The sequence below is a fragment of the Dasypus novemcinctus genome, chromosome 10 (genome assembly GCF_030445035.2).
Source record: "Dasypus novemcinctus isolate mDasNov1 chromosome 10, mDasNov1.1.hap2, whole genome shotgun sequence".
In the NCBI taxonomy this organism is placed as follows: Eukaryota; Metazoa; Chordata; class Mammalia; order Cingulata; family Dasypodidae; genus Dasypus; species Dasypus novemcinctus.
In genome coordinates, this window is record NC_080682.1 from 42337605 (window position 1) to 42364326 (window position 26722).

A 26722-nucleotide genomic window follows, 5' to 3' on the forward strand; every position below is an offset into this window, starting at 1 on the left:
TTTGGGACATTGGAATTGTTCTGAATGGCATTGTAATGACAAATATAGGCCATTATATATCTTGTTATAAGTTACAAAATTGTGTGGGACAGACAGTTTAAACTATAATGTAAATTATAATCCATACTTGGTGGCAATGTTCCAATATGTGTTCATCAATTGTAACATACTAATGAAGGATGTTGTTAATGTGGGAAAGTGTGGGAGGCGTAGGGAGTTGGGTGTATGGAAATCCCCTACATATTTTATGTATCATCTATGTAATCTAAGCATCTTTAGAAGACACATGGGAAAAGAGAGCTCTGTCATTTTGATCCAGCCATGGGACAGAAAGAAGAAGGCTAAAACAGCTAAAGCAGGGGAAAGATGAACCATTCTGCCTGAAAACTTATAGCTGACCTTGGGAAGAAAGCCAAGCCTGACATAGGAAGCCCTGAGAGGCAAGCCCTATGCCAGAAGAGGGAAGACTTTACTTAAGCATGAAGTCTCATGAGGCTGGGCCCACAGAGCCTCAAGAGGAAGAGGAAACCCAGAGGAGAAGGCAGAGACACCAGCCAGAGATCACCCACCATCTTGCTTCAACATGTGGGAACTGATTTGGTGAGAAAGTACCACTTCTGGTACCTTGAGTTGAACTTTCCACAGCACTGGGACTGTAAGCTTTACCCCATAAATACCTTTTATTTTAAAGAAAAAAATATTAAGAAGAGAATGCACTGAAAGCTGTTTGTTGGATATGTTATTGTAAATTTCCTAGTGAGTAACCATACCTCTTGCCTGAATGACTGCAATCTACATGATCTCCCTGCCCTCATTCAACCACTCTAATCCATTATGAACACAGAAACCACAGTGACCTTTATAACATACAAATCAGAAACTTCTACATCTTAAAAGTTCTCCCATGATTTTTTAAAAAATTCATTTTATTTATTTACTCCCTAACCCCATTGTTTTGCACTCACTGTCTGCTCTCTGTGTCCATTCACTATGTGCTCTCTGTGTCTACACATCTTCTCTTTAAGGGGCACCAGGAAACAAACCCAGGAGATCCCGTGTGGGGGAGAAGCACCCAGTCACCTGAGCCACCTCAGCTCCCTGCCCTGTTGTGTCTCTCACTATCTTTCCTCTTTGTTGTATCAGCTTTTTGCATCAGCTTGCCACACCTGCCCATTGCACCAGCTTGCTGTCCTGGTAGTCCTCTCCAGGAGGCACCAGGAACCAAACCCAGGACTGTCCATGTGCTAGGTGGGAGCCCAATCGCTTGAGCCACATCAGCTGTATCCCCGCTCCTTTCTTATCTTAGCACAAATTACCTTCTTAAAAAATCACTTTAACCACCCTGTCTAGGTTAATCTTCCCAGCTGCTCCGTATCAAAAACTGTATTTTTATTTCATGGCTCATCTCTCATGATGTGTTGTCATCCTGCTAATTTATTATTGCTAATCTAGTCTCACCCAACTAGAGAGTAAGCTCCATGAAGGCAGGGAATTACTCTGTTTTGTGCACCACTGTATCTCTAGCACTTGGAACAGTGCCTGGCACACAGAACATGCTCAATATCTCTTTACTGAATAAATAATTAAACAAATCTAAAAGCCTCTCAAAGGGGAATTCATTAAACACACTATGCTACAATTAAAAACTGAAATGTTTACAGGTCATTACAAATCATATCTATGAAGAATTTGTAAATATATGGCAAATGGGGTATGTAATAAGGTACCAGAGACTATTTGCCGATCTTAATATCCATTTTCCCCATTCCTCTGTAGGAACGGACAGAACTTCAATTTTTAACTGAACACAATTCCACACAGAATAAAAGATAGTAATTTCGAGTCTCCCTTGCAATTAGAAGTGACTGTGTACCTAAGTTCTATCCCATAAGATGAAATCAGAATGCTGTGTGGCACTTTTGGAAAATCTCCTTAAGAAGGAGTATGGTCAATATACTCTCCCTTTCCCCTTCCTGCCTCCTGGAATACAGAAAGGCTAGAATTGTGTTATCCAATAAGGCATCCACTAGTCACATGAGTCTACTTAATTTTTAATTTATTAAAATTAAATAAAATTTAAAATTCAGTTTCTTGGTCTCATGAGCCACATTTCAAGTGCTCATAAGTCACCACCATCTTGGAGAGCACAGATGTAGACCATCTCCATCGTGGCAGGAAACTCTTTTGAACAGTGCAGGTAGAGAACACTAGCAGCCAGTGTGGGGTGCAAAGGTTGATGCTACATGCAGGAGATGACAGAGGCTGTGTTTCTGATAATATATTGGGACTGCTGCAATGATTCTAAACTTTCTATCTCTGTTTTATATACTTCTAATCCACGAACTTATGTTTTCCCTATTATATGTGGTCAAACCTAGTCCTAAAAGAATAAAAATAATAAATAGGAAAGGAATACAAAATGTATATGCAGAAAAGATTGCTGCACTCTACCAACTTTTCTATAAGGAGATTATATTACATTTATTATCTTAAAATACATTTTTTATATGTTGTAGCGTGTCAATAGTCAAGGACAATATAGTCTCAGCAATGCTAAGTGGTATATTTAGACTGTTACTGCATCTGTGAATTGAGAAAGCAGTTTTAAATTTTCAAAACCTTCTCTGTCTCTTAAAACAATGAAAAAAATGCCCTCACCCCCGGGAGACTAGAACAAAATAAGTAGTTGGGTCTCAGTAGGTCCACCAAGACTCAACTCTCAATGAGTGAAGTAATCCTTGAGAATTTTGACAATCCAGTTAGAGTAGACATTATCTGCCAAGTAGAAGCGAACTACTCAGAGTTCACCGATGGTGTTCTGTTAGAAGTTCCGTGAGGAAGTGAGGAAGCCAAACCTGCATATGAGTAAGGGACTTCAATCCTAACATCCTAGTCTACTTCAATACAAGTAAGGCATTAAGAGAGAGGAGAGTAATTCCACTGAGTTTAGATCTGAACCAAATGGCTTAAAATAAACATGAATAAAACGGGAAGTATTAACAAACAAGAAAATAGGCAAATTATGTTACAATCAACATTTTATTTAAAAATATCTATTGAGGACTTACACCATACTAGACACTGGGCTAGACACTCAAAAGTAATTAAGCAACAGAGAATGTTTAACCCAGAGAATTCTCAAAACGAAGGATTGGACTACCTTCAGATATATAAAGGCTTTAGGGGTACAATCTGCTTTAAGCCTATCTGGGTAGATCTATAAGAGAGAAGATCTGTGGGTGGTCCTGGACACAGTTATCATGCAAAATGAAAATAATGACACCAGCACAAATGATGATGATGGTTAATATTTATTGAGCTTTCCAATCAGTAACAGGTTCTTTACTAAAAGCTTTACATATATACTATCTCATTTGATACCCAGAAAAATGTTATGAAGTTCCTACAGTTGTTAAACTTACTATATTTATGAGTAAACTGTTGTTCTGAGAAGTTAGGTAACTTGGACCTTGGTTATGGCCAAGACACATTTGAAACACCTTAGTGAATTTCAGAGCCTGAACTATTAAAAATGTTAACAAAAAGAAAATGGTCTTTACCATGAAAGTGCTCCAAAAGAATCTGTCAGAGTTGATATAGAAGAAATTGCCACATGGGCCTAAAGGGTTGTTTATTCAACAAATACTTACATGTGTGAAACTTATAGCTGCAAAGAGGAAGAAACACAATACTTCCTTGGAGAGGTTACAGTCTGGAGAGGGAGAAACAAATATAAAGCAATTACAATTAAAGAGATAAGGACAAGGATAAAGGTATGCAAAAATGACAATGGAAGAGGTTACAAAATCAACCCAAGGAGGAGGGAAGACAGAGAACACATTATAAGACAGGTAAATTAGACCTTGATCTTGAAAGAGATGTGAAAATTTGCAATAAGAAAAAAAGAGGTAAAATCATTCCAGACAGAAAACTCAACACTTATTAGGTTGTTATGGATGACCAATCATGGTCATAATTAATGGGGACACCAAGGCAAGTTCCCTTAAAACCTGGTGCCCTTAAAATGAGAATTTCACCTATACCTTCAATTAAGGGGAAAGGACCTCATGGCAACTAGCACGCCCATGTGCTCGATCTCTCATAGAGAACCTGCCTGCATTATGTCATCTGATCTTGAAGGGGGATGGAGGGATCGAGAGCAAATTCAAAGCCAGTGTCTAAATACAACCCCACACTCTTTACACTAAAGTGCAGCCTTTTAAAAGTAGAATTAAGGGGTCAGTTTTATGATATTCTCTAAATCTCTCACAATGACATGTGGAAGTATTCTGCAGTCAAGATTCTGGGAGGAACCACAACAATGAGACATAAATTTTCTCATCTTACTTCACCAATAAACATTGGACATTAACAGAAATTGACTTTACAGGGCCACATAAAATAAAGGGCAGAGTTCTGGAGTACAAACATACTTAAACAGAATTTCCCCTTCAGTTTTCAAGTTAGGTCTTTTAAGCATTGCTAGGATTCTGTATTTTCTTAGATCTGGACAGGATTGGCAAAGATGTTCATGTTAAAATATTTCACTTGTTCTTTCCCTATTGATAGACACAACCTATGTTGTTTTGATATTAGTTTGATTTTAAAGCTGGATATGGAGAGAAGAACCAGAGAGCTTTAACAACCATCTTTTATATCAACATGTCAGAAGAAAAAAATTCCTCCAAGGATATGTTAGTGTTCATAATCAGATGGTCCATGGCAAAAGATGCCAAGAGGCAACCAGAAGAATATAAAAATCCCTGTATATAATTTATAGGGACACACATCACCGCATTAGAAGCAATTGTGAGACCGAAACACTCCCTTTGCAAATCTCCCCTAATAATCCCTCTGGTTGGTGTCCTATTTATTAAAATACAGGTTGTTATCCTGAGGGACCTAAACAAAATGAAAAGGAAAAAAAGAAGGAAAGAAGTAAGAAAAACAAAAGAAAAGGAAGAAGGGAAGAAGAAAGGAAAGAAGAAAGGGATGAACTTTGGACACAAGAAGAAGGGATTAAGAAAGAATATTAACCTACAAAAACATTCATCAAAAGGTTCTACTTTTCATTTGAACTTGGATTAAGTTTTCATATTGCCCAAACCCATTATATTGGTGGAAATTATGGAGTCAACTAAATTTCCTAGGACCCACCAAGAAACTAGGAACTATAGTTGGGCATTATACCAGAATACCAGGTTGTCTTAGCTAACCAAAAAGAATCACAATTGTATAAATATTGAGTCCTTTTATACTTGTTTCCATAGTTCTGAAAGTCCTACTGAATTTAAAATTCAATTAAAGAACACAGAAAAATCAGACATACATTTGATTTATGACATTCTCATTTTCACTATAACCCTTTTAGAACCAAGTTCTTTTCCTTGCCCCACAACCTCTTCATGGCATTTTTCACCTCTGCATTCCTGAGTGTGTAGATGATGGGGTTCAGCATGGGGGTGATCACCGTGTAGAACACGGCCACCAGTTTGTCCTCAGTGAAGGTGGAGGAGGGCCGCATGTAGAGGAAGATGGCAGGTCCAAAAAAAAGGAGGACCACTGTGATGTGGGAGGCACAGGTGGAGAGGGCTTTGCGCCTCCCCTCTGCAGAATGGTTCCTCAAATGGACCAGGATGATGATATAGGAGGACACCAAGATGAGGAAAGAGCAGACAGAGAATAAGCCACTGTTGGCAAACACAATAATCCCGACAATGAAAGTGTCAGTGCAGGCAAGCTTGAATAATGGCTGGAGGTCACAGAAGTAGTGGTCAATCACGTTGGGGCCACAGAAGGGCAATTGAATGGTGATGAGAATCTGAATTATGGAGTGTATAAAGCCCCCCAGCCAGGATCCAGCTACTAGTACTTGGCACAGTTGACGGCTCATAATGGTCATATAATGAAGAGGCTTACAGATGGCCACATAGCGGTCATAGGCCATCACCACCAGCAAAAGGATCTCAGTGACCCCAAGGAAGTGAAAGAAGAACAGCTGAGCCAGACAACCTTCCAAGGAGATGGATTTGATCTTTGCAAGTAAGTCTGTGATGAATTTAGGGACAATTGTAGAAGAGTAACTAATCTCCACCAGGGACAGGAAGCTAAGGAAGAAGTACATGGGGGAATGAAGACTCTTGCTGATACTAACTGTCAGGACAATGAGGCCATTTCCCACCACTGTGGCCAGGTACACAAGAAGAAAGACCACAAAGCACATTCTCTGCACCTCCAGATCCTGGAAAAGGCCAGTAAAAATTAATTCAGTCACATTATTTGTACTGGCCATGGATTCCATTTGGGGAAGATGATCTCATGGAAGAAGAGCCCTGTGACAAAACAAATGCAATCATAATACCAGTCCCTCAGGTTGGTTAGGACTAGAGGTTATAGAAAACTTTAACATGTATTATGTGACAAATTGGTTTATTCATTTATTTAGTCATACATAAAACTTTATTCATCTGTTGCTCAGTAGCCTACTCTATGCAAGACACTATTCAAGCAACATCACAATAATTCCATGGTCCCTATTTTAAAAATAAATGTTGAGGCACACAAAGTTTATAAATTAGCCAAGCCTCCCAGTAAGGAGTGAACTCTGAACTAGAGTCAGATCATTTATTTCCAACTCATATATTATTTCAATAACACCAGAATAACAAATAATAATCACCATTTTGGCACTAAAAAACATCCAGATTAATTGCTAACATTTGCCTATTCCTAATGTTTCCTGATAATACTTTGCTTTAAACATTCTCAAATAAAAAGCTCCTAAATCCCTTTTTCCTCTACTTATCTGTCAGGAGTGTCATTGCCATTGACAAATCTCACTTTCAAAGTAGTTGATAGATATTTTCCCTACTTAACCCATATAAATTTCTGAATTATCACAGGCCCTATGCAAGGCAGCTCTTACCCTCAGGGAGCAGACAACTTCATGGAATTAAAAATCAAAGTTGTGAAATGAGCAAGACAAAGATTTTTGAAATATTTAAAACTAAAGTATCTCTTTTTCTGCTTATTCTAACTTCTTTCACTTGTGCCTTCACCACAAAAATAGATTAAATATCACCACCACTATCCAAACTTCTTTCATAGTGAAAATATGAGGAGATATTCAGGAGGAAACTCCTCTGAGAGAATCCTCAGTAACATGGATAGTTAGAAACATGAGATGAAACAGCGACTGATTAGCCTCAAATCAGGACACCAAAGAGGAACAGAAGGAGAGAAAGAGAAAGCCAAAGGGGACTTTCTTACTGGTACTAAAGAAGGGTAACAAAGGAAGCATGCAAAAACAACCCAAGAAGTCTGGGAAAGAGTTCTGGTGCCTGAAGGAAATAGAAGCTTCTGATTAGCTAATGGTTACCATTTTTGTGTCAACTCTACAAGCACACAACCTCAGAGTCTGCTGCTCTTTATTCAGCATTTACTCTACGCTGGACTCTGATGAAAACAATCATCCCCCCCTCCCATTAATTCTTAGACTTTCAGGTAGATCATTGATAGATGAGGAAACTGAAGCTAAGAAAGTTTAATCAAATGTCAAGAAACAGTCCTTCTGAGTGATTGAGCCAAGGCTGAAACCCAAGAATAAAGGAATGTTAGGAGGAAGTCAGCAGTCCTCAGGCAAAGAAAAAAGGGTTTAGCCATAACAATGTCTTAGAGAAATGTCACCAAGTCCTATGACCCAGACAAAAACATCTCCAGATATATTTAATATGCTTTCCCCATGAATAGCACAAGTATCACAGGAAACCCCAATATAATGGGAATAATTCATTCCCACCAACTCTGGAAAATGAGAGACTAAGACACAGAGGAGAGGGTGAGACTAAGATATCTCCCTTTTCTCCTCCATCCCGTAACAGGATTTGGAAAGAGGTGAGAGCTTCATTTGTTGAGACTGAGCTGTGGCATCTCATTATTTCTGGCAGGAGTGACCAGATGGAAACAGTCATACCTGAGTCTCACAAGAATATCATCTTTCTGTACTCCCTGAGCCTTGAAATTTTAGAGTCACCTCTAACTCATGACTCTTCTCCACCTCCTAAATTTACACAATCGCCACATCTTGTTGATTTTACCTCTTCTTTCTTCTGTCTTCCTGCAACCTCTAACTTCAGACAGGTCAATAAGCCTCTCTGAGGATTACTGCAAAATTTACACTTATCATCTCTCTCCCGGTGTCCCTAGGCTTCACACTAAGTTTGTTCTGCACAATGGAATTAGAAATTCTTCTGTGTTTCCCTCCGCTTGACAGACTCAGTAAAACCCATGTCTCCCTGTTGCCTGGTAATCAGGCCTAAAATCCTCCACCTAACCTTCAAAACCATTCACAGTACTTGTCCAGCCCCCTTCAAAACAACCTCAATGTCTACTGAGCAACAACACAAAACCTCACTTCTATTCAAGGGTCTCATTACTTCTATTCAGGACTCCATCACATGATTCCCAACATAAAAGCTTCCCTCATATTTTCCTCATTAATAATGAGGTGACCAATCTTTGCCTATCTCTTCAACTCCTACCAACTTGATAATGTCCATTGTCTAGAAAGCCTTCCTTGGTTCTTTCAAATCGTATACATTATCTCTGCTCTCAATATGGAAATTGATTAAATGATCTTTCTGCTCAATGCAATAAGGCACATAGTTCAGCTACGCATAAGCCCTTAAGAAATGTAAAATATAATAATCATTAACATTCTAAAATGCAAATTTGTTGAAGTCATGCAATGCCTTAAAACTCATCAATGTTTCTCCATTGACTACATGATTAAGTCCAATATCATTAACATGGCATATAAGTCTTTGTTCATCTTTCCAACTTCCATCACTCAACAGAACCTGCACTCTATCCATTCTAAACTTTGAATCACTCTCCCAACTTGCTCTCTCATTTTCATGCATTTTCTGATGCTGCTCCCTCCACTTGGTGTGCATGCTTAGTCTTCTAATGACCTTGTATTCTTCCTTCAATGCTCAGGTCAAGTATCACCCATCACTCCACTCCCAGCCAACACACACTCCATGCTTTTTACTTCTTCCTATTGGAGTACAGAGCATATTTCATTGTAATTATTGTTTCTGCTTCTGTTTCCCATGCCTACCTTATTAATCACTGTATGAACAAGTGAAAATTAAATACTCAATAGCTATAATTGAATTGAACTTAAAAGTGAATAAATTTGCCACCTACACGTGGAACCACACCACTCACCACACTTTATTTCTATTATTATTCCTCAGTATGGTTTGTTGTTAAATCTATTTGTTACTCCTTAAATTTTCACAGCACCTAAGTGTTAACCTCACAATTATTTCTCAATATATTTATAGATTCTTAGTAGGTAATAAATTGATTAACCAGTAGGCTGATAAGAAAGGGATTTTCTTAAATTATCTATCTACATTTTCCTTTCAGTCTCTGCTAATCTTGTATAACTTGGTTGAGACAGCTTCTCACAAAATATGTAGTTGTAAACAACATAGATCACTGTTATTTCAGAAATGGACATTTTACTTGGTGAAATCCACACATGCTACAAATTTGGAATTGAAGTATTTTTTTCTTCTTTGTACATTATTATCCAGGATATTGAGTATATAGATCCTTAAAATAATTACTTTCCATGATGACATTCTTTCTTCTCTGACTTGTCCACTCTTACTTGGACACGACCAGTTCTCACTTAATGTAAAATTGCTTACACACACGCACATGCATAGATTATATCTGAGACATTAAGTAGAGAATGTTACCATAAAGTACCACATGATATGTTTTTAAATAACAAACAAAAAAGCCATTAATAGAATTTAAACCAGTTAGACCAGATATTTTCTTGGAATTATACTGACAGGAAGGAGGTGATGAATTTCAAATGAACAAGCGACCTACCTTTACTGGTACAAACTACTGCTGCAAAAAGCTTGGATGGACAGACTAACAAAATCAAAACAAGGCCATCTAGTCAAGCTCACTTTTAACCTCTCAGAGATGGGTTACAGATGTGGTCAGAGGGTGAGCATTGTAGTCAGTGTCCATCTCTTACCACAATTACTTCCATATCATGTGTGCTTTGGAACAGAGTTTCTAACATTTTTCAAATAGGGTACAACTCATACTGGACACAGTTATTGCAGGAATTAGATGTGAATATACATAAAGCACTTAGTAGGATTTCCTGGAAAATTAGAAGCTCTCAATAAATGGTAGCAATTATTAGCTCAGACTCCCTTGAATTTTGTTAGGTGTCTCCCAGCTTTCATTTCACCCTTACCCAGGAGAAAGACAATAACTAACAAACTACCTCTGCTTTCCTCCAGGACATCCCCAAATGAAACCTCACCCAAAAATCATGGATTAAATTGGCTCAGGATGCAAAAGTTAAGGTGGTTAAATGATAGTATGTACCCTAACTAGGCATAATTTTATATTCTTACATAGTGTCGCAAAAAGAGAAATCTGACAAGCACAAAATAATAACACAATAAAGAGCGAGACAGGCCTGTTGTTACAAGCTCAAATCAAATTCCAAGGGTCTCATTCCCACCACTTTCTTGGGACCCCAGAATGTGAGTGTTGAAAAACATTTCAGGACGCATTTTCTCAGCAAACTTCTCATTTTACATAGGCAGAAACTCAGCATCAGAAAAGGAATGTGACTTACTCCAGTTCACACAGTGATTTGAGCCTCTTACATTCAGTCAATCTGGATAATTCTTCTGACTATGGGATTACCTACCTTTAGATCAGGTACGGATTTAGGCACTATTCACCCTTAGAGCAAGGAGTTGAACCTGAAGCCTTTTGCTTACATTCAGCAAAGCATTCTCCCTCAGTTGTAAGAGCTCATCACCCAAGAGGATGTCTTGACTGAAGAGACGGAAGAAGGAAGACCTGGAGCACAGAAAGAGCTCATCAGAAAAAGATACATCCACCCAGGACCTTCATCTATATTGAAAATCCCCAGTGGGCTAAGCCACTTCATCTCAGTAAGCAATCGGGTTGAAATGAAAAAAATAGAGTGTAGAAAGGAAATTTAGAGATCATTAATCTAAACTCATCAGTTTACAGATGAAACAACTGAAAGCCACAGGGTTCACTAGACTTCTCAAAGCCACACAGCTAGTTATTGGCCCTTGCACAAATGTGCTGATGAACAAACAAGAGATGTTTTCATGGTACTGGAATTCCTTTTTAATGATTCTTATTTAGTGATGTTATTGCTGATTTGCATAGTAAGCCTTGCTTGCACACAAAGTTCCATGGGTACTATGATCTTTAGAAAAGGCACAGCCTTGGTGGTATGGATAAATAATAAAGGGAAAGATTTCCCAAATCATTCCCATGACCTATCTTTGGATCTACTGTTTAGAGAAAGAATAAAAGCAATGGGAAGCAACAAATGAGAGAATTTTAGGTCTTGTTTTTCATTTAGAAATCCCACTCACTCACTAGAAGATCAAGATTGTTTTTTCAATACTGACATGCTTGAACAATTTAAAATACTGGAGTCAAATGCTGCAATCTGGGGACCAAATTCCCCATGGAATTTCTCATCTCTAGTGTGAAACATTTCCAAGAAATTGTGAGTTAGGAAAAGTTTAAAATGTGTTTTAATTACTTCTGTTTGAGACTTTGGAGAAGTTACAAGCATCCAGTAATTATGTCCTGAGAGAGGAAAATTAAACATGTGAACTTAGGAGAGTTTTTCCCCAATTTTTTGAATTAGAGATGGAAGTATGAAACTGGAAGAAGAAGAAAAGATAGGACCAGAAGCACAGTTGACAGCTGGGTGATTTTAGCCAAATCCCTTCACATCAACGATTTGCAGTCCAGTTATGAAACGATACAATTGAACTAGATTTTCTTTCATGTCTTTTGTCATTCTAACATTCCACATTTCAAGACCACTTAGACTCAAAGTCTTCAACATGTCCTCTAGGAAGATGATTGCAGTGACATTTTGCATGCATTGTCTAAAATTCATAACAACCCTGCAAGGAAAATTTTCTTAATGAACCTGTTTTTGTTGTTCTTGTTATTTCCCAGCATCCTTTTTCCTCTTCTCATGTCAAAAATTCACAAATTTTACTTTTGGAAAACCACATCCTCCACTCTTAGCTATTGAATTTTATAATTTTGATCACCTAGAGACAAGTTATTTGATAAGGGAGAAAGTTCTGGGAAAGGATTTATGCTTGTCCTATAGTACAAGGGCTTTCTTCATTCAACATTGCCCCAGCAAGGTGGACTCTCTCCAGTGTCCTGCCCTGCCCCCAGTATTTCTCTTGAGCACCCACCCACTGGAGGTCTCCATAGGGAAGAACTTACAACTGATCATGAACTCCTCATGGCTCTACGGTTCTGAGGAATTCCATATTCTCATGAGAAACCACATTTGCCTTGAAGCAATCTATTTTTAAATTTTTAGCTGTATTTTTCTTACACGCTCATATGGTTAAAGTTATTGATTACTTCAGTTCTTTCCATTTAACCAGTGCTTTTGTTCTCTCTCACCTTAAAGAGGATAGTCTTTCATTAGATTCCAGTTTATTTGGCTACTATGCAACCTCAAGTCTCTGATAAGGTTAAGTTATGAATTTGCAATTTACCTTGTTTTTTCTTCTTGGTAGTCTAGGAACAACACTTCTTCCAGCTCTCTATTTCCTAGGCAAAACCAGAAAACCCAGGAATAATATAAATGCTATGAAACATCCCCAACAGTGAAGTTGGAAAACATTATTTAAAGAAATTAAGGAAGACCTAAATAATTTGCAGTGATTATTTTAAAACCAGTCATTTAAGAAAGACACCAAAAAGAATGCAGCATGAGATGCCCCAGAGCTCTGTCTCCTGCTGAAGCTTTAAGCAACAAGAACTGGTAGAAACATTTTTTACAAAACAGGTAAAGGGTTGTAGTAACAAAGGCAAACACCAAATAAATAAAATGGCAATTTTATCATGGTAGGAAAAGTCTCATGACACCATTAATTCCCCTGCTTTATCCCCTCACTAGCTTGGCATAGAATCATCCATGCACTCAGTGAGAGTCCCTGGTCCGTTTTGGAAGGAACAGAGTAAGCCTTGTGCACATATTAAGATGCACGTATGTCCATGCCTATCTGTAAGGTGGAAGCCTAGAGGACTGAATCCAGACACCTCTTGTGGCACCTTGAGATTATTTATTCACTCATTTCTCACTCAAAGAGATGCACAAGGAGAGAGAGAGAGAGCTCTGTCACGTTTGATCCTGGGGCCCCCAAGAAAGACAAGCCATTCACCTGATAGTTTGCAGCTAAAGAGAACGGAGCAGCTGAGCAGCTGAGAAGACCCAGAAAGAAACTAGCCCTATGTGAGAGACTGATACAGGAAGCCCTGAGAGACCAAGCAGAGATAACCAGTCATCTTGCTTCAACACACGGCAACTGACTTTGGTGAGAAAGCAACCCTGAGTTGAACTCTTTAGGGCCTTGTAACTGTAAGTTTTTGCCTCAGATAAATACCTTTTATAAAAGCCAATGGATTTCTGATATTTGCATCAGCACCTCTTTGGCTGACTAACACACCTGTTCAGGCTCACCGTCACAGAATTTACCCTGCACTTAGAGGTGACTCGTAACGTTTGCTAACACAATTTTGTTGGTGAACAGTCAAGTCACAGCTGCCTGGGACAAAGGATTGCTGTCTGTGGGACAAACAGTGTAGCATACAGGACCATGAGGAAACAATGTTTCTGAGGCTAAAAGTAACATTTGGATCCATGTAAAAGAGGGAATACCTAGAAGCAAGCATACATGTCAAGGACAAGACTCTTGCACAGGAAAGCTGAAAAGACTCTATGCTTTCATCTCAGGAGCTCTCTAAAATCATGTTACAACTAATAAAGAGAACACATGCACAGGCCAAACTGCAAAGACTAAGAAAGGTGTTTTCTTTTTTTTCCCTAAGTTCCAGGCTTTCAAGGGAAATGAATTGCTGCCCTAATCAAGGTTTGATAAAAGCTTGAGAAGCAGATGCCTGGGTGTCTAAATTCCAGAGATAACACATTAAAATACAAATATCTAGAGTGCAACAAAAGATTACATGACACAAAGAAACAAGAAAACCTTGGCCAATGAAGAAGCAAGCACTAGAAATCACCAGCAAAACAGAGCTGAAGAGCACAGTAAGAGAAATTAAAAATTCCCTATAAGGGTTCGACAGTAAACTGGAGCTGGCAGGAGAAAAAATCAGTACTCTTGAAAATAAGATAATTGAAACCATTCCATCTGAGAGAAGAAAAAGTAAAAGAATGAAAAAAAGTGAATAGAGCCAGAGAGACCCATGGGAAAACATCAAGGGCACCAATATATACATAGTGGAAGAAGAAAAAGAAAAAGGGACAGAAAGAATGTTCAAAGAAATAACAGCAGAAAACTTCCCAAGTTTAATGAAAGACATGATTATACATATCCAAAAACCTCAAAAAACTTCAAACAGGGTAAAAGAAAAAGAATGAAAGAGAGATATATTATAAGCAAACCATTGGATGCCAAAGAAAAAGAGAAAATTCTGAAAGCTGCAAAAGAGAAGTAAGATTAAGTGCTGATTTCTCATCAAAAACCGCAGAGACATAAAGGCAGTGGGATAACATACTTAAGGTGCTGAAAGGGGAAAAAAGTCCTCTAAAAATCCTATCTCTGGAAAGGTTGTCTTTTAAAATGAGGCCAAACTAAGATATTAAGATAAACAAAATTGAGGATGATTGTCACCACTAGGCCAGTGCTATAAATAACCTAAAGAGAATTCTATAGGTTGAAATAAAAAGATACTAGACAATGTATCAAAGCTGCATGAAGAAATAAAAATCTCAACAACAATAAGTATATGGGTAAAGAGGTATACCAGTACTAACTTGTTACATGATCGAAAATGCAAATCTCTCAAAAATACTTAAAAATCAATTGTTTGGAACTCATAATGTATAAATATGTAAGTTGTGCCAAGAAGTACATAAAGGTGGGGGGAAGGAAAGGTTTAGGAACATAATTTGTGTGTGCAATTGCAATTAAGTTGGCATCAAATCAAACAAGTTTGCTGTAAACTTAGAAATTTAAATTTAAGCTCCATGGTAGCCACAAAGAAAATATTAGAAAAGCATTTACAGAAAAAAAAAGGATTCTAAAGGGTTTACTATAAAAGATCAACTAAATTTTTAAAATAAACAATAAATGGGTGAATTTCGTGTGAAAAAAAAATTCGTAAGACTTGAAAATGGTAGAAGAAAGTCCTGCATCATTATAGTTACTATAAATGCAAATGGGTTACAGTCTTCAGGCAAAAATCAGAGGTTGGCAGAATGGATTTAAACTATCATAAACCAACTATATGCTGTTTACAAGAGACTCACTTTAAATTCAAAGACGCAAGTAAGTTGAAAGTAAAATAATGGGGAAAAACTATACAATGCAAATTGTAACTAAAATGGAGCAGGGGTGGCTATAGTAATATCAGATTAAAGAGACTAAATCAAAAACTATTTAAAAAGACAAGAATGATGCTATATATTGATAAAAGGGGTCAATTTATCAAAAAAGATAAAATGATAATGAACATATATGCACATAACATCAGAGCACCAAAATACATGAAGTCAATATTGACAGATATGAAGGGGAAAAAAAATGGCTCTACATTAATGTTATGATGCTTCAATCCTCCACTTTCAAAAGGAGACAGAACTTCTTGAAAGAATACTAATAACGAAACAGTGTACTTGAAAAATACTATTAACCAGCTGGACCTAACATATATATAGAATATTTCATACAGCAACAGTAGAATACAGATTTTTCTCATGAGCAAATGGATAATTCTCTAGGATAAATGATAGGTTAGATCACAAAACAAGCCTCAATATTGTTTAAAAGGTTAAAATCATACAAAGTATCATCTTCATCCACAATGTCATAATGCAAAAAATCAATGGCATAAACAGAAATAGAAAATAAACAGTGCTTTCTCAAATAATCTATGTACCAAAAAATAAAAAATGAAACAACAAGAGAAATTAGGTAATATCTTGAGATTAATGAAATGAGAATACATCATACCAATACTTATGCAATACAGTAAAGGCTGTGCTCAAAGGAAAATCCATGCTCTATGTTCTTGTATTTAAAGAAAAGAGGAAAGGTCTCAATTCTGTAACCTAACCTTGCACTTGGAGGAACTAGGACAAAAGAGAAGTAAACCAAAAGTGAACAGAATGAAAGGAATAAAATTAGAGTTTTAATAAATGAAACAAATAATATGGAAAACATTGGAGAGAATAAGCAAAATTCTGTTTTTTAGAAAAATCAAAGAAACTGACATATCTTTAACTACACTGACAAAGAAAAAAGAGAAAAGACATAAGTAATTAAAAATCAGAAATGTTCATTGTGGTATCACTACACTTCCATAAATAAAAAAGATTACAACAGACCACTATAAACTATTTTATACCAATAAATTAGACAATCTAGATTAAATAAAATAATTCCACAAGGTACACAAATTACCAAAATTGACTCAAAAAGAAAAAAAATTCAATAAACCTATGACAAGAACAAAGATTGAGTCAATAGTCAAAATCTTCCATCAAAGGAAATTACTTACATATAGTTAATGACTGTTGTAAGTTCACAACTTCTCTAATAAAAATATATTAAAAAAAAAAAAGGAAGTGCAGGTCCACATGCTTTCACTGATGAATTCTAAAAAAAAAAATGTAAAGAATTAACACTAATCATTCCCAAATTCTCCCAAAAAATTCAAAAGGAGGAAATACTTCCTAATTCATTCTTTAAGGCCAGCATTATCCTTATGCCTAACTCTCGTAAGGACATCACTAGAAAAGAACACAAAGACGAATTTCCTTTAAAAATATAAATGCAAAAATCATTAACAAATTGTAGCAATTGAATACAAAGGCATATTAAAAACATTATACACCATGAATAAAGGGGATTTACTCCATGAATGCAAGGGGATTCAAGATAAAGAAATAAATCAATAGAATGCACCAAATAAATATAACAAATTATTTAAAAACACATGATTCCTTCCCTGCCATAATTGAACCCCGCTGTGGTCCAAAACTTCTTCAAAAATGAAGCTTAGAGGTGGGGCAAGATGGCATGAGTGAGTGCACCTTACAGTCTCTCCTGCAAAGAGGCAGCTGAGTGGGGTTGATTCTTGCCAGAGCGGGTTGTCTTGGGGGCTTGCAGGGCAGAGGGAGTGTGGACATCGATTTGGAGAGAGAGTGGCAGAGGTGGTGCTTGCTAAAGGTACAATTGTGGCTTACAAGTACAGAGGTCGGAAGCTGTGGACTGGCGGGACCCTTCCCCCTGGGGCTGGCAGCTGCGGTGTTTCCTGAGAACTGTCGGTTGGGTTGTGCGATAGCATTCCTGGGCCACATGGTCCCCGGACGCGTAGTCCCCAGTTCAGTGTCCCCTGAGCCCGAATAGCCCGTGTTCCACGGACCTACGCACCCTGGATCCCTTTCCCAAGTCCAATGCTCCAGGGGGGTCTGGTATTGCCTTAGCCCCCCAGTTTTGGGCTGACTCCGTGGATGGGAGGGATTCAGTGGGGGGTGCAAAAGGGGGGCCTGACTTGTGTGGGTTTGATTTTCTGGTGTTCCCCCCCCCTTCTTTTTTTTTTTCTTTTTTTCTTTTTTTGAGTTTGGAGGAGCATACCGGCTGGCTTGGGGAGAGTCTGGGAAGAGAGGAGTGGCGAACCTGCTGAGAAAGCCGGATTCACCTAAATATCTGGGATGGGAAACTTGGCCTGGGAGAAGGTGGGGTCAGAAAATCAATTATCCCTCTCATAGCACACCTGAAGGGGAGGGACTGTAAGAGGTGCTTTCCAAGCCTCCAATAGTATACTTGGGGTTCCTAGTGAGGTGTGGGTGCTCTCTCTCTGGAAATTAAGAGTCATTCTTTTCTGTGCAGAGCTGATTCAACAAGGACCCACTTGAATCTCCTACCAGAACTCTCAGGCAGCTTTCCTGCTGCCTGAGAGAGAGGGAAGTGAGGAAGGGAAAAAGGAAGAACATCAGATCCCTAAGCGTTTTTTTTAACTACAGACAGAATTCCTTGCTGGAAACTTTCCCTAGTATTTGATTGGTTTTTCCTTGTTTTTCCTTCCTCTTTATCCCTGCAAGGCCCTTTCTTCTTTCTTTTTTCTTTCTTTCTTTTTCTTTTTCCTACTTACTTCCCCACTCCCTTTTGTCCCTTTTTTTTCTCTTTCTTTCTTTCTCTGCTTTCTTATTCTTTTTACATTAGGTGCTGCAGGGAGAGCTTCATATTTGCTGTATTTCCTCATCCTCCATTTACTCTTTTCTGTGTGTACTGATTTTGGCCACCAACACTATTGCCTTTCCTCTACATCTCTCTATCCTCCATCATTGATTGTTTCTCTTACATTACACCTCTCTTTGTTTGCCCCCCTATTTTTTTGACTTTTTATTACTATTAGCTTTGTTCTGGTTTCTGCCTTATATTCACTCTTTATATTATTGTCCTCTCTTTTCTCTTTCCTGCTCTCCTGAACACACAGGCCTTTTAATTCACACTGTATTCCTCCCCATAGTCAGATTTTTACATACTCTACTTTTCTTACTTTTATAACTCTACATACCTTACATGAGTCTAATATCCATTCTCCTATATCTCACATGGTTCCTCTCACATGGTTCCTCACATGGTTGTATTTACTATCAAAACTACTATTATTCATATTCTTTTCTAACTCCTTTTGCTTTCTCTGGCCCTAATATTTTCCTTCAAGTAAACATAGCCAACAACAAGGAAATAGAATAAGAAGAACAAAGTGACAAAGAGAAGACTTAACATGCACGCAAAAACAACTAATTAAACTCCAAACTAGACAAAGAAGCTAAGCAACTGGCTAAACCCATCAAGATAAAATAATAACCAGACAGCAACAAAAAACTGCAAACTAAGCCAATAATCAGGAAAACAGGCCCCAATCCAATGAACAAACTAAAAACCAGGAAGAGGAGTAGAACATTGAACAAGTAATTAAAGATCTCAAAACATATATTAGGGACCAATCTGATGAGGTGAAGGAAGAGATTAAGAATATGAAGGAAATAATTGGAGAGAATACAGAAGAAATTGGAATCATACCCAAAAATATAATGGATATGATGATGATGAACAGCACAATTCAAGAAATCAAAAATACACTCTCAGCAAATGACAGGAGACTCAAAGAGGCAGAGGAGAGATAAAATGATGTGGAAGACAGTACATCTGAAATCAAACAGATAGTAGAACTGGTTGAAAAAAAGATAGAAAAAATCCAGCAGGGGCTTAGGGACCTGAATGGCAATGCAAAATGTGCAAACATATGCATTATAGGCATCCCAGAAGGTGAAGAGAAGGGAAAGGGGACAGAAGGGGCGTTGGAGGAAATAATGGCTGAAAACTTCCCAAACTTATTGAGGGAGATGGATGTACAAGTCCAGGAAGCACAACACACCCCAAACACCATAAATCCCAACAGGCCAACCCCAAGACATATACTTGTCAAGTTATCCAATGCTCAAGACAAAGAGAAAATACTGAAAGCAGCAATAGAAAAGAGAACCATCACACACAAAGGAGGCTCCATAAGATTAAATGCTGATTTCTCATCTGAAACCATGGAGGCAAGAAGACAGTGGTATGGCATAGTCAAGGTACTAAAAGAAAAGAATTTCCAGCCAAGAATACTCTATCCAGGAAAGTTAGCGTTAACTTTGTTAATGATGGAGAGTTCAAAACATTCACAGATAAACAGAAACTAAGAGAGTATGCCAATAATAATCCTGCTCTTCAAGAAACACTAAAGGGAGTTCTGCAGAAAGAAAGAAAAGAACAAGAGAGTCAGAGTTGGAGGAAAGTGTAAGAGCAACTAAAAAGGCAAAAACCGAAAAAGAAAATCAAACAGAATATGACAAACACAAATCCAAAGAAAATATGGCTAACATAAGTAATTCTTAGAAAGTAATAACACTGAATGTCAATGGATTAAACTCACCTGTCAAGAGACACAGACTGGAAGATTGGATAAGGAAATATGACCCATCTATATGCTGTCTGCAAGAAACACGTCTTAAACCCAGGGATTCGAGGAGGTTGAAAGTGAATGGCTGGAAAACAATCCTTACAAGCAAACAATAACCAAAAAGGGCAGGAGTAGGTATATTAATATTAGACAAAATAGACTTTAAATGCAAAACATTTGTGAGAGACAAAGATGGACACTACATATTAGTGAAAGGGATAGTCTTTCAAGAAGAAAGAACAATCATAAACATTTATGCTCCTAACAACAGTGCCTCCAAATACGTGAGGCAAACACTGGAAAAACTAAGTGAAGAAATGGATGCCTCTACAGTTATAGTGGGGAATTTTAATACACCACTATCAACTTTGGACAAATATCTCAAAAGAGAATCAATAAAGAAACAAAGACTTTGAACAACATATTAGAGGAGCTGGACCTAATAGAAATATACAGAACATTACACCCAAATACAGCAGGATATACATTCTTCTCAAGTGCACATGGATCATTCTCCAAGATAGGCTAGGCCACAGAAAAAGTCTCAATGAATTGAAAAAGATAGAAATCATACAATATAATTTCTCTGACCACAGTGGAATGAAGCTGGAAATCTGCAAGGGCCAGAGACCCAGATTTGGCACCAAGATTTGGAAGTTAAACAACATACTCTTAGAAAAACAATGGGTCAAGGAGGAAATCTCAAAAGAAATTAAGAACTACTTTGAAACTAATGAAAATGATAACACAACATATCCAAACTCATGGGATGCAGCAAAGGCAGTATTGAGAGGGAAATTTATAGCCGTAAATTCATACATCAAAAACAAGAAAGAGTTAAAGTTGAAGAACTAAAGGCACACTTGGAGGAATTAGTTAAAAACAATAAACTAACCCCAAAGGAAGAAGAAAGAAAGAAATAACAAAGATCAGAGCAGAACTAAATGAAATAGAAAATAAGAAAACACTTGAAAAAATAAACAAAACCAAGAGCTGACCACCACACCATGGAACCTAGAGTGTCTACAACTGAAAGCAGGAGGAGTGCATCCAGTATCCATCTGGAATCTAAGCCCTCACTTGACATAGATGTGCAATGGACACAACCAATCCAATGTCCACAGAGAAAATGTGGAATGGGTGTGGGAAGGGTAGCCATGGTGGCTGCTGGGTTTGGGGAATGGGAAGAAGAGATGAGATGTGGAGGCGTTTTCGGGATGTGGAGTTGTCCTGGGTGGTGCTTCATGGACAATTACGGGACATTGTAGATCCCCCCAGGGCCCACTGGATGGAACGTGGGAGAGTGTGGGCTATGATGTGGACCATTGACTACGGGGTGCAGTGATGTTCAGAGATGTACTTACTGGGTGCAATGGATGTGTCACGATGATGGGAGAGAGTGTTGCTGTGGGGGGAGTAGGGGGTGGGGGCAGTGGGGTTGATTGGAACCTCATATTTTTTTAATGTAATTTTAAAAAATAAATAAATAATTTTAATTAAAAAAATAAAATAAAATAAAATAAAATAAAATTGACAAACCCTTAGCTAGATTAACAAAGAAAAAAGAGAGGAGATGCTAATACACAAAATAGGAAATGAGAAAGGAGATATCACCACTGATCCCACAGAAATAAAACTATCATAAAAGGATACTTTGAACAAACTATATTCCAACAAAAACAACCATTCAGAAGAAATGGACAAATTCCTAGAAACACATAAGCAGCCTACATTGATAAAAGAAGAAGTTGATGATTTCAACAAACCAATCACAAGTAAGGAGATAAAATTATTCATCAAACACCTCCCAGTTAAAACGAGCCCTGGACCAGATGGCTTCATGGGTGAATTCCACAAAACATTCCATAAAGAACTAACACCAATCTTGCTTAAACTCTTCAAAAAACTGAAACAGAAGGAACATTGCCTAACTCATTCAATGATGCCAACATTACTCTACATGTACCAAAGCCAAACAAAGACACCACAAGGAAGGAAAATTACAGACCAATCTCTCTAATGAATCTTGATGCAAAAATCCTCAACAAAATACTTGCTAATCATATTCAACAACATATTAAATGAATTATACACCATGACCAAGTGAGGTTCATTCCTTGTATGTAAGGATGGTTCAACATAAGAAAATCAATCAATGTAATACACCATATAAACAGATTGAAGGTAAAAAATCACATTTCATATCTATAGATGCAGAAAAAGCATTTGACAAAATACAGCACCCTTCCTTGATAAAATAACTGCAAAAGATCAGAATAGAAGGAAATTTTCTGAACATGATAAAGAGTATATATGAAAAACCCACAGCTAACATCATTTACAATGGTGAAATCAATCCTAAAATATTTCCCTCTAAGATCAGGAATAAGACAAGGAAGCCCACTATCACCCTCCTATTTAACATAATCTTAGAAGCACTTGCTCAAGCACTGAGGCAAGAAGCAGACATAAAAGGAATCCAAATTGGAAAGGAAGAAGTCAAAATTTCACTATTTGCAGATGATACGATCCTATACATAGAAAACCCTAAGAAGTCTACAACAAAGCTTCTAGAAGTTATAAATGAGTTCAGTTAAGTCACAGGTTACAAGATAAATGCACAAAAATCAGTAGCTTGTCTGTACACCAATAATGAGCAATCTGAGGAGGAAATCAAGAATCAAATACCATTCACAACAGTAAATAAAAAAATCACATGCCTAGGAATAAATTTAACTAAAGAGGTAAAAGATTTATACACAGAAAACTACACAACACTGTTCAAGGAAATCAAAGAAGACCTAAATAAATGGAAGAATATTTCCTGTTCATGGATAGGAAGACTAAATATTATTAAGATGTGTATCCTATCAAAACTGATCTACAGATTCAATGCAATCCCAATAAAAATCAACCCATCATTTTTCAATGAAGTAGAGAAACTAACTATGAAATTTATTTGGAAAGGAAAGAGGCCCTGAATAGCCAAAGACATATTGAAAAAGAAAAATGAAATTGGAGGAATCACACTACCTGACTTCAAAACATACTACAAAGCTACAGTAGTGAAAACAGCATGGTTTTGGCACAAGGATAGACACACTGACCAATGGAACTGAATTGAGAGTTCAGATATAGATCCTCATATATACAGCCATATGGTATTTCACAAAGCCACCAAACCCTCTCAACTGGGAGAGAATGGCCGCTTCAACAAATGGTGCCTGGAGAACTGGATATCCATTTGTAAAAGAATGGAAGAGGATTACCAACTTACACCTTATATAAAAATCAATTCAAGATGGATTATATAAGACCCAAGACCATAAAGACCTTTGAAAGCAAAGTAGCAAAGCATCTACAGGACCTCATAATAGGAAATGGCTTCATGAACTTCACAACAAAAGCATGCACAGCAAAAGAACAAATAGATAAGTGGGAGTTCCTCAAAATTAAAGCCTTCTGCACCTCAAAGGAGTTTGTCAGGAAAATGAAAAGAGAGCCTACACAATGGGAGAAAATATTTGGTAACCATATATCTGATAGGAGACTTACATCTTGCATATATAAAGAACTCCTATATCTTGAGAATAAAAAGACAAACAGCCCATTTAAAAAATGGTAAAAAGATTTGAACAGACACTTCTCCAAAGATGATATAAAAATGGCTAAAAAACACATGAAAAAATGCTCAAAATCCCTAGCCATTAGGGAAATGCCAATCAAAACAACAATGAGATACCATCTTACTCCCATAAGACTGGCAGCTATCAAAAAATCAGAAGACTACAATTGTTGGAGAGGATGTAGAGGAATGGGAACACTCATCCACTGCTGGAGGGAACGCAGAAGGATCCAGCCATTCTGGAGGACAGTTTCTCAAAAAACTAGCTATAGATTTGCCATATGACCCAGCAATTCCACTGCTGGGTATATACCCAGAAGATCTGAAAACAAGGACACAAACTGATATATGCACACCAATGTTCATAGCAGCACTCTTGACTGTTGCCAAAAGTTCGAATTAACCCAAATTCCCACCAACAGATTAATGGATAAATAAAACGTGGTATATACATACAATGGAATACTACTCAGCTATAAGAACAAATATAGTACAAACACGTGATAACATGGATGAATCTTGAGAACCTTATGTTGAGTGAAGCGACCCAGGCATTGAAGGACAAATACTACATGGCATCTCTGATATGAAATAAGTGAACCAAGCTGTCTCAAAGAGCTAGAGACTGGATGATAAACTTTAAAGTAGTTGGAGGGTAGAGGAAGGTTGTGAGCTGACAGCTACTTGGGTGAAATCTATGATAAGCTGGAGATAAGTATTTATACAGGGAAGGGATAAAATGGGGGCATAGGAATAACTTTGGGTGGGGCTGCATGGGCTTTAAGAGTGCTAGAGATGGGAGGATGGGTCAGATTGCCCAAGAAATTGGGAAGAGAGTGAGGGAAACATTTGATCATGAGAGATTGTCAGGTATGCGGTTGAAAATTGTGGTGCAGAGAAAACTCTTTAGAGAATGTAATATGGGAGGTTGCCTGTTGGGATGCTTAACGAAGGGGCATCTGACACAGTGCAAGCTTCTGGGGAGTGTGTGAGAGCTCATTTTGTCATAGTGGATTATATCATTGGGTGGAGACCCATAAAATGAGAGTAAAGGTATACCCACATCCTGGGGAGGACTGATGTTCTCAAACAGAGGGAATTGTATCTCTCAAGAGAAATGGTGGCTCCCAATGGATTAGGGCAGTCAAGTATGTGAAGCCCTCAACATTTTTGCAAGTATCTCTGAATATGGTCCCTCAAGTAATGAAGATTGATTGTCATGGTGGGCCCTGAGGGGAGGGGGAAAGAGGTATTGAATACATGGAATCAGGGTAACTGTGGGGCAATGGAAGTGTTCCACAAGATCATGCCATGATGACTATAGGTCATGTTAAATTACACAAAAAAGGTAGAAAAATCTATAGGCTAAATTGTAAACCATAATGTAAAACTTAAAATAACTAAAAATTTAGAAAATTGTATAGTCTAAAATATAAACCATAATGTAATCCCAAATGGAACCATGTTTGAAAGCTATCATTTCAATGTCTGTACATCAGCAGCAGCAAATATAATATGAACATGTAAAAAGATCATTGCTGGGGAAGGGACAAAGGATTTGATGTTGGATATGTGGGAGTACCATATATTGTGTATGTGAATTACTGTGACCTAAAACTTACATCAAGAGAAACTTAATAATCAGGAAAAAAGAAAGAAAGAAAGGAGGTAGACAGTGAGGAAGAAATGGAAGAAATTGCTTTGCCACTGTACATACAGGGCAACACCTGTAGTAGTGATGAAAGGCAAAACGATACCCCAAATTATTTTTCCTTTATTTAAATTTTCTAAATTTCTGTGTATTCTATATCTAACCTTTAAATCCATCACTATATTCGATTTTTCTATTAATGGAACCTGGCAATATATTGGGCTTCCTTTTTGAAGAAGTTTTGGACTACAGAGATGTTCAACTATGGTGGGGGAGGAGCACTTGTGTGGGGTGTCATTGGTGGGGGGCACACGGTTCGGAGGGAGTTCTCCAGGGCATGTATACAGGGTACAAAGAAAGGTTTGGGTATTTTCATAGTAGTTTCGGTTGGAAATGACAGATGAGAGAGTGCTGAATTCCTGACACGGGGAGCTCTATCACATTCCCCAATGGAACAACAACAACCCCCCAAGTGCAATGGCAAAGACCAATAAAGATGGATGGTCCCAGGACTCCAGCTTCAGCATCAAACTGCAACATCAAAACTCCAACATTAAGAACCCTCAACTCTGTCCTTTACCATGCATTTTATCTGTGATTCCCCACCCACCAAATAGTGGGGACTCAATGCCCTACTGACACAAGAGGTTTACATAATTACTTAATCAAGTAAGCCTCTGAATCCAATATAATCTAATATGCCCAGAGGAGAAGATCAGTTTACAAACACAATCCAATATTTCTTTTTGGAATTCATCAATAATATCAGACTGCTAAGGTGGGTTGGGAGAGAAATACTTTGGTTAGCAGTAATATTTTGACAATGCTCTTTAATCATTAGTTAAAAATGTTTAACAACATTGCAAGGTATTGGTGGTAGGGGGAGTTATGAAAGTCCTGTATGATGTTATATATTTTTGTTTTGTAAGTTCACAATTATTATTATACACTTATCGTTTATGTGTGTTTAGGTATGAATGACATACTTCAATAAATTTTTAAAAAATAGAAATCAATTATGCTCTTACATAGTAGCAATGAACAACCCAAAGAAATGAAGAAAACAACTTCATTTACAATAGCAACTAAAAGAATAAAATATCATGGAATAAATCTAACCAAGGGTACAAAAGATTTACTTACACACTGAAAACTACAAAACTCTGCTGAAAGAAATTGAAGAAGACCTAAATGAATAGCAACAAACTCAATCTTCATGGACTGGAAGAGTTAATATTGATAAGATGTGAATTTCCATCAGCTTTTTTGTAGCTATGGATAACCAATCTTCAAATTCATGTGGAGCAGCAAGGTACCCTGAATAGCCAAAC

At 37.5% G+C, this 26722-nt stretch overlaps 1 protein-coding gene across 1 annotated transcript; it reads right to left on the reverse strand.

The window, feature by feature from the left end:
* Nucleotides 1–5356: 5356 nt before the first annotated feature.
* On the reverse strand, nucleotides 5357–6292 carry LOC101422696 (olfactory receptor 4B1-like). The gene has a single exon (XM_004458001.2). The coding sequence runs from the start codon at nucleotides 6290–6292 to the stop codon at nucleotides 5357–5359; it is 936 nt and encodes a 311-aa protein (XP_004458058.2).
* Between the last annotated feature and the right edge of the window lie 20430 nt (nucleotides 6293–26722).

Bases quoted from the DNA above. Each gene is read 5' to 3' on its own strand.
- LOC101422696 (XM_004458001.2), bottom strand. From the start codon at position 6,292: ATGGCCAGTACAAATAATGTGACTGAATTAATTTTTACTGGCCTTTTC.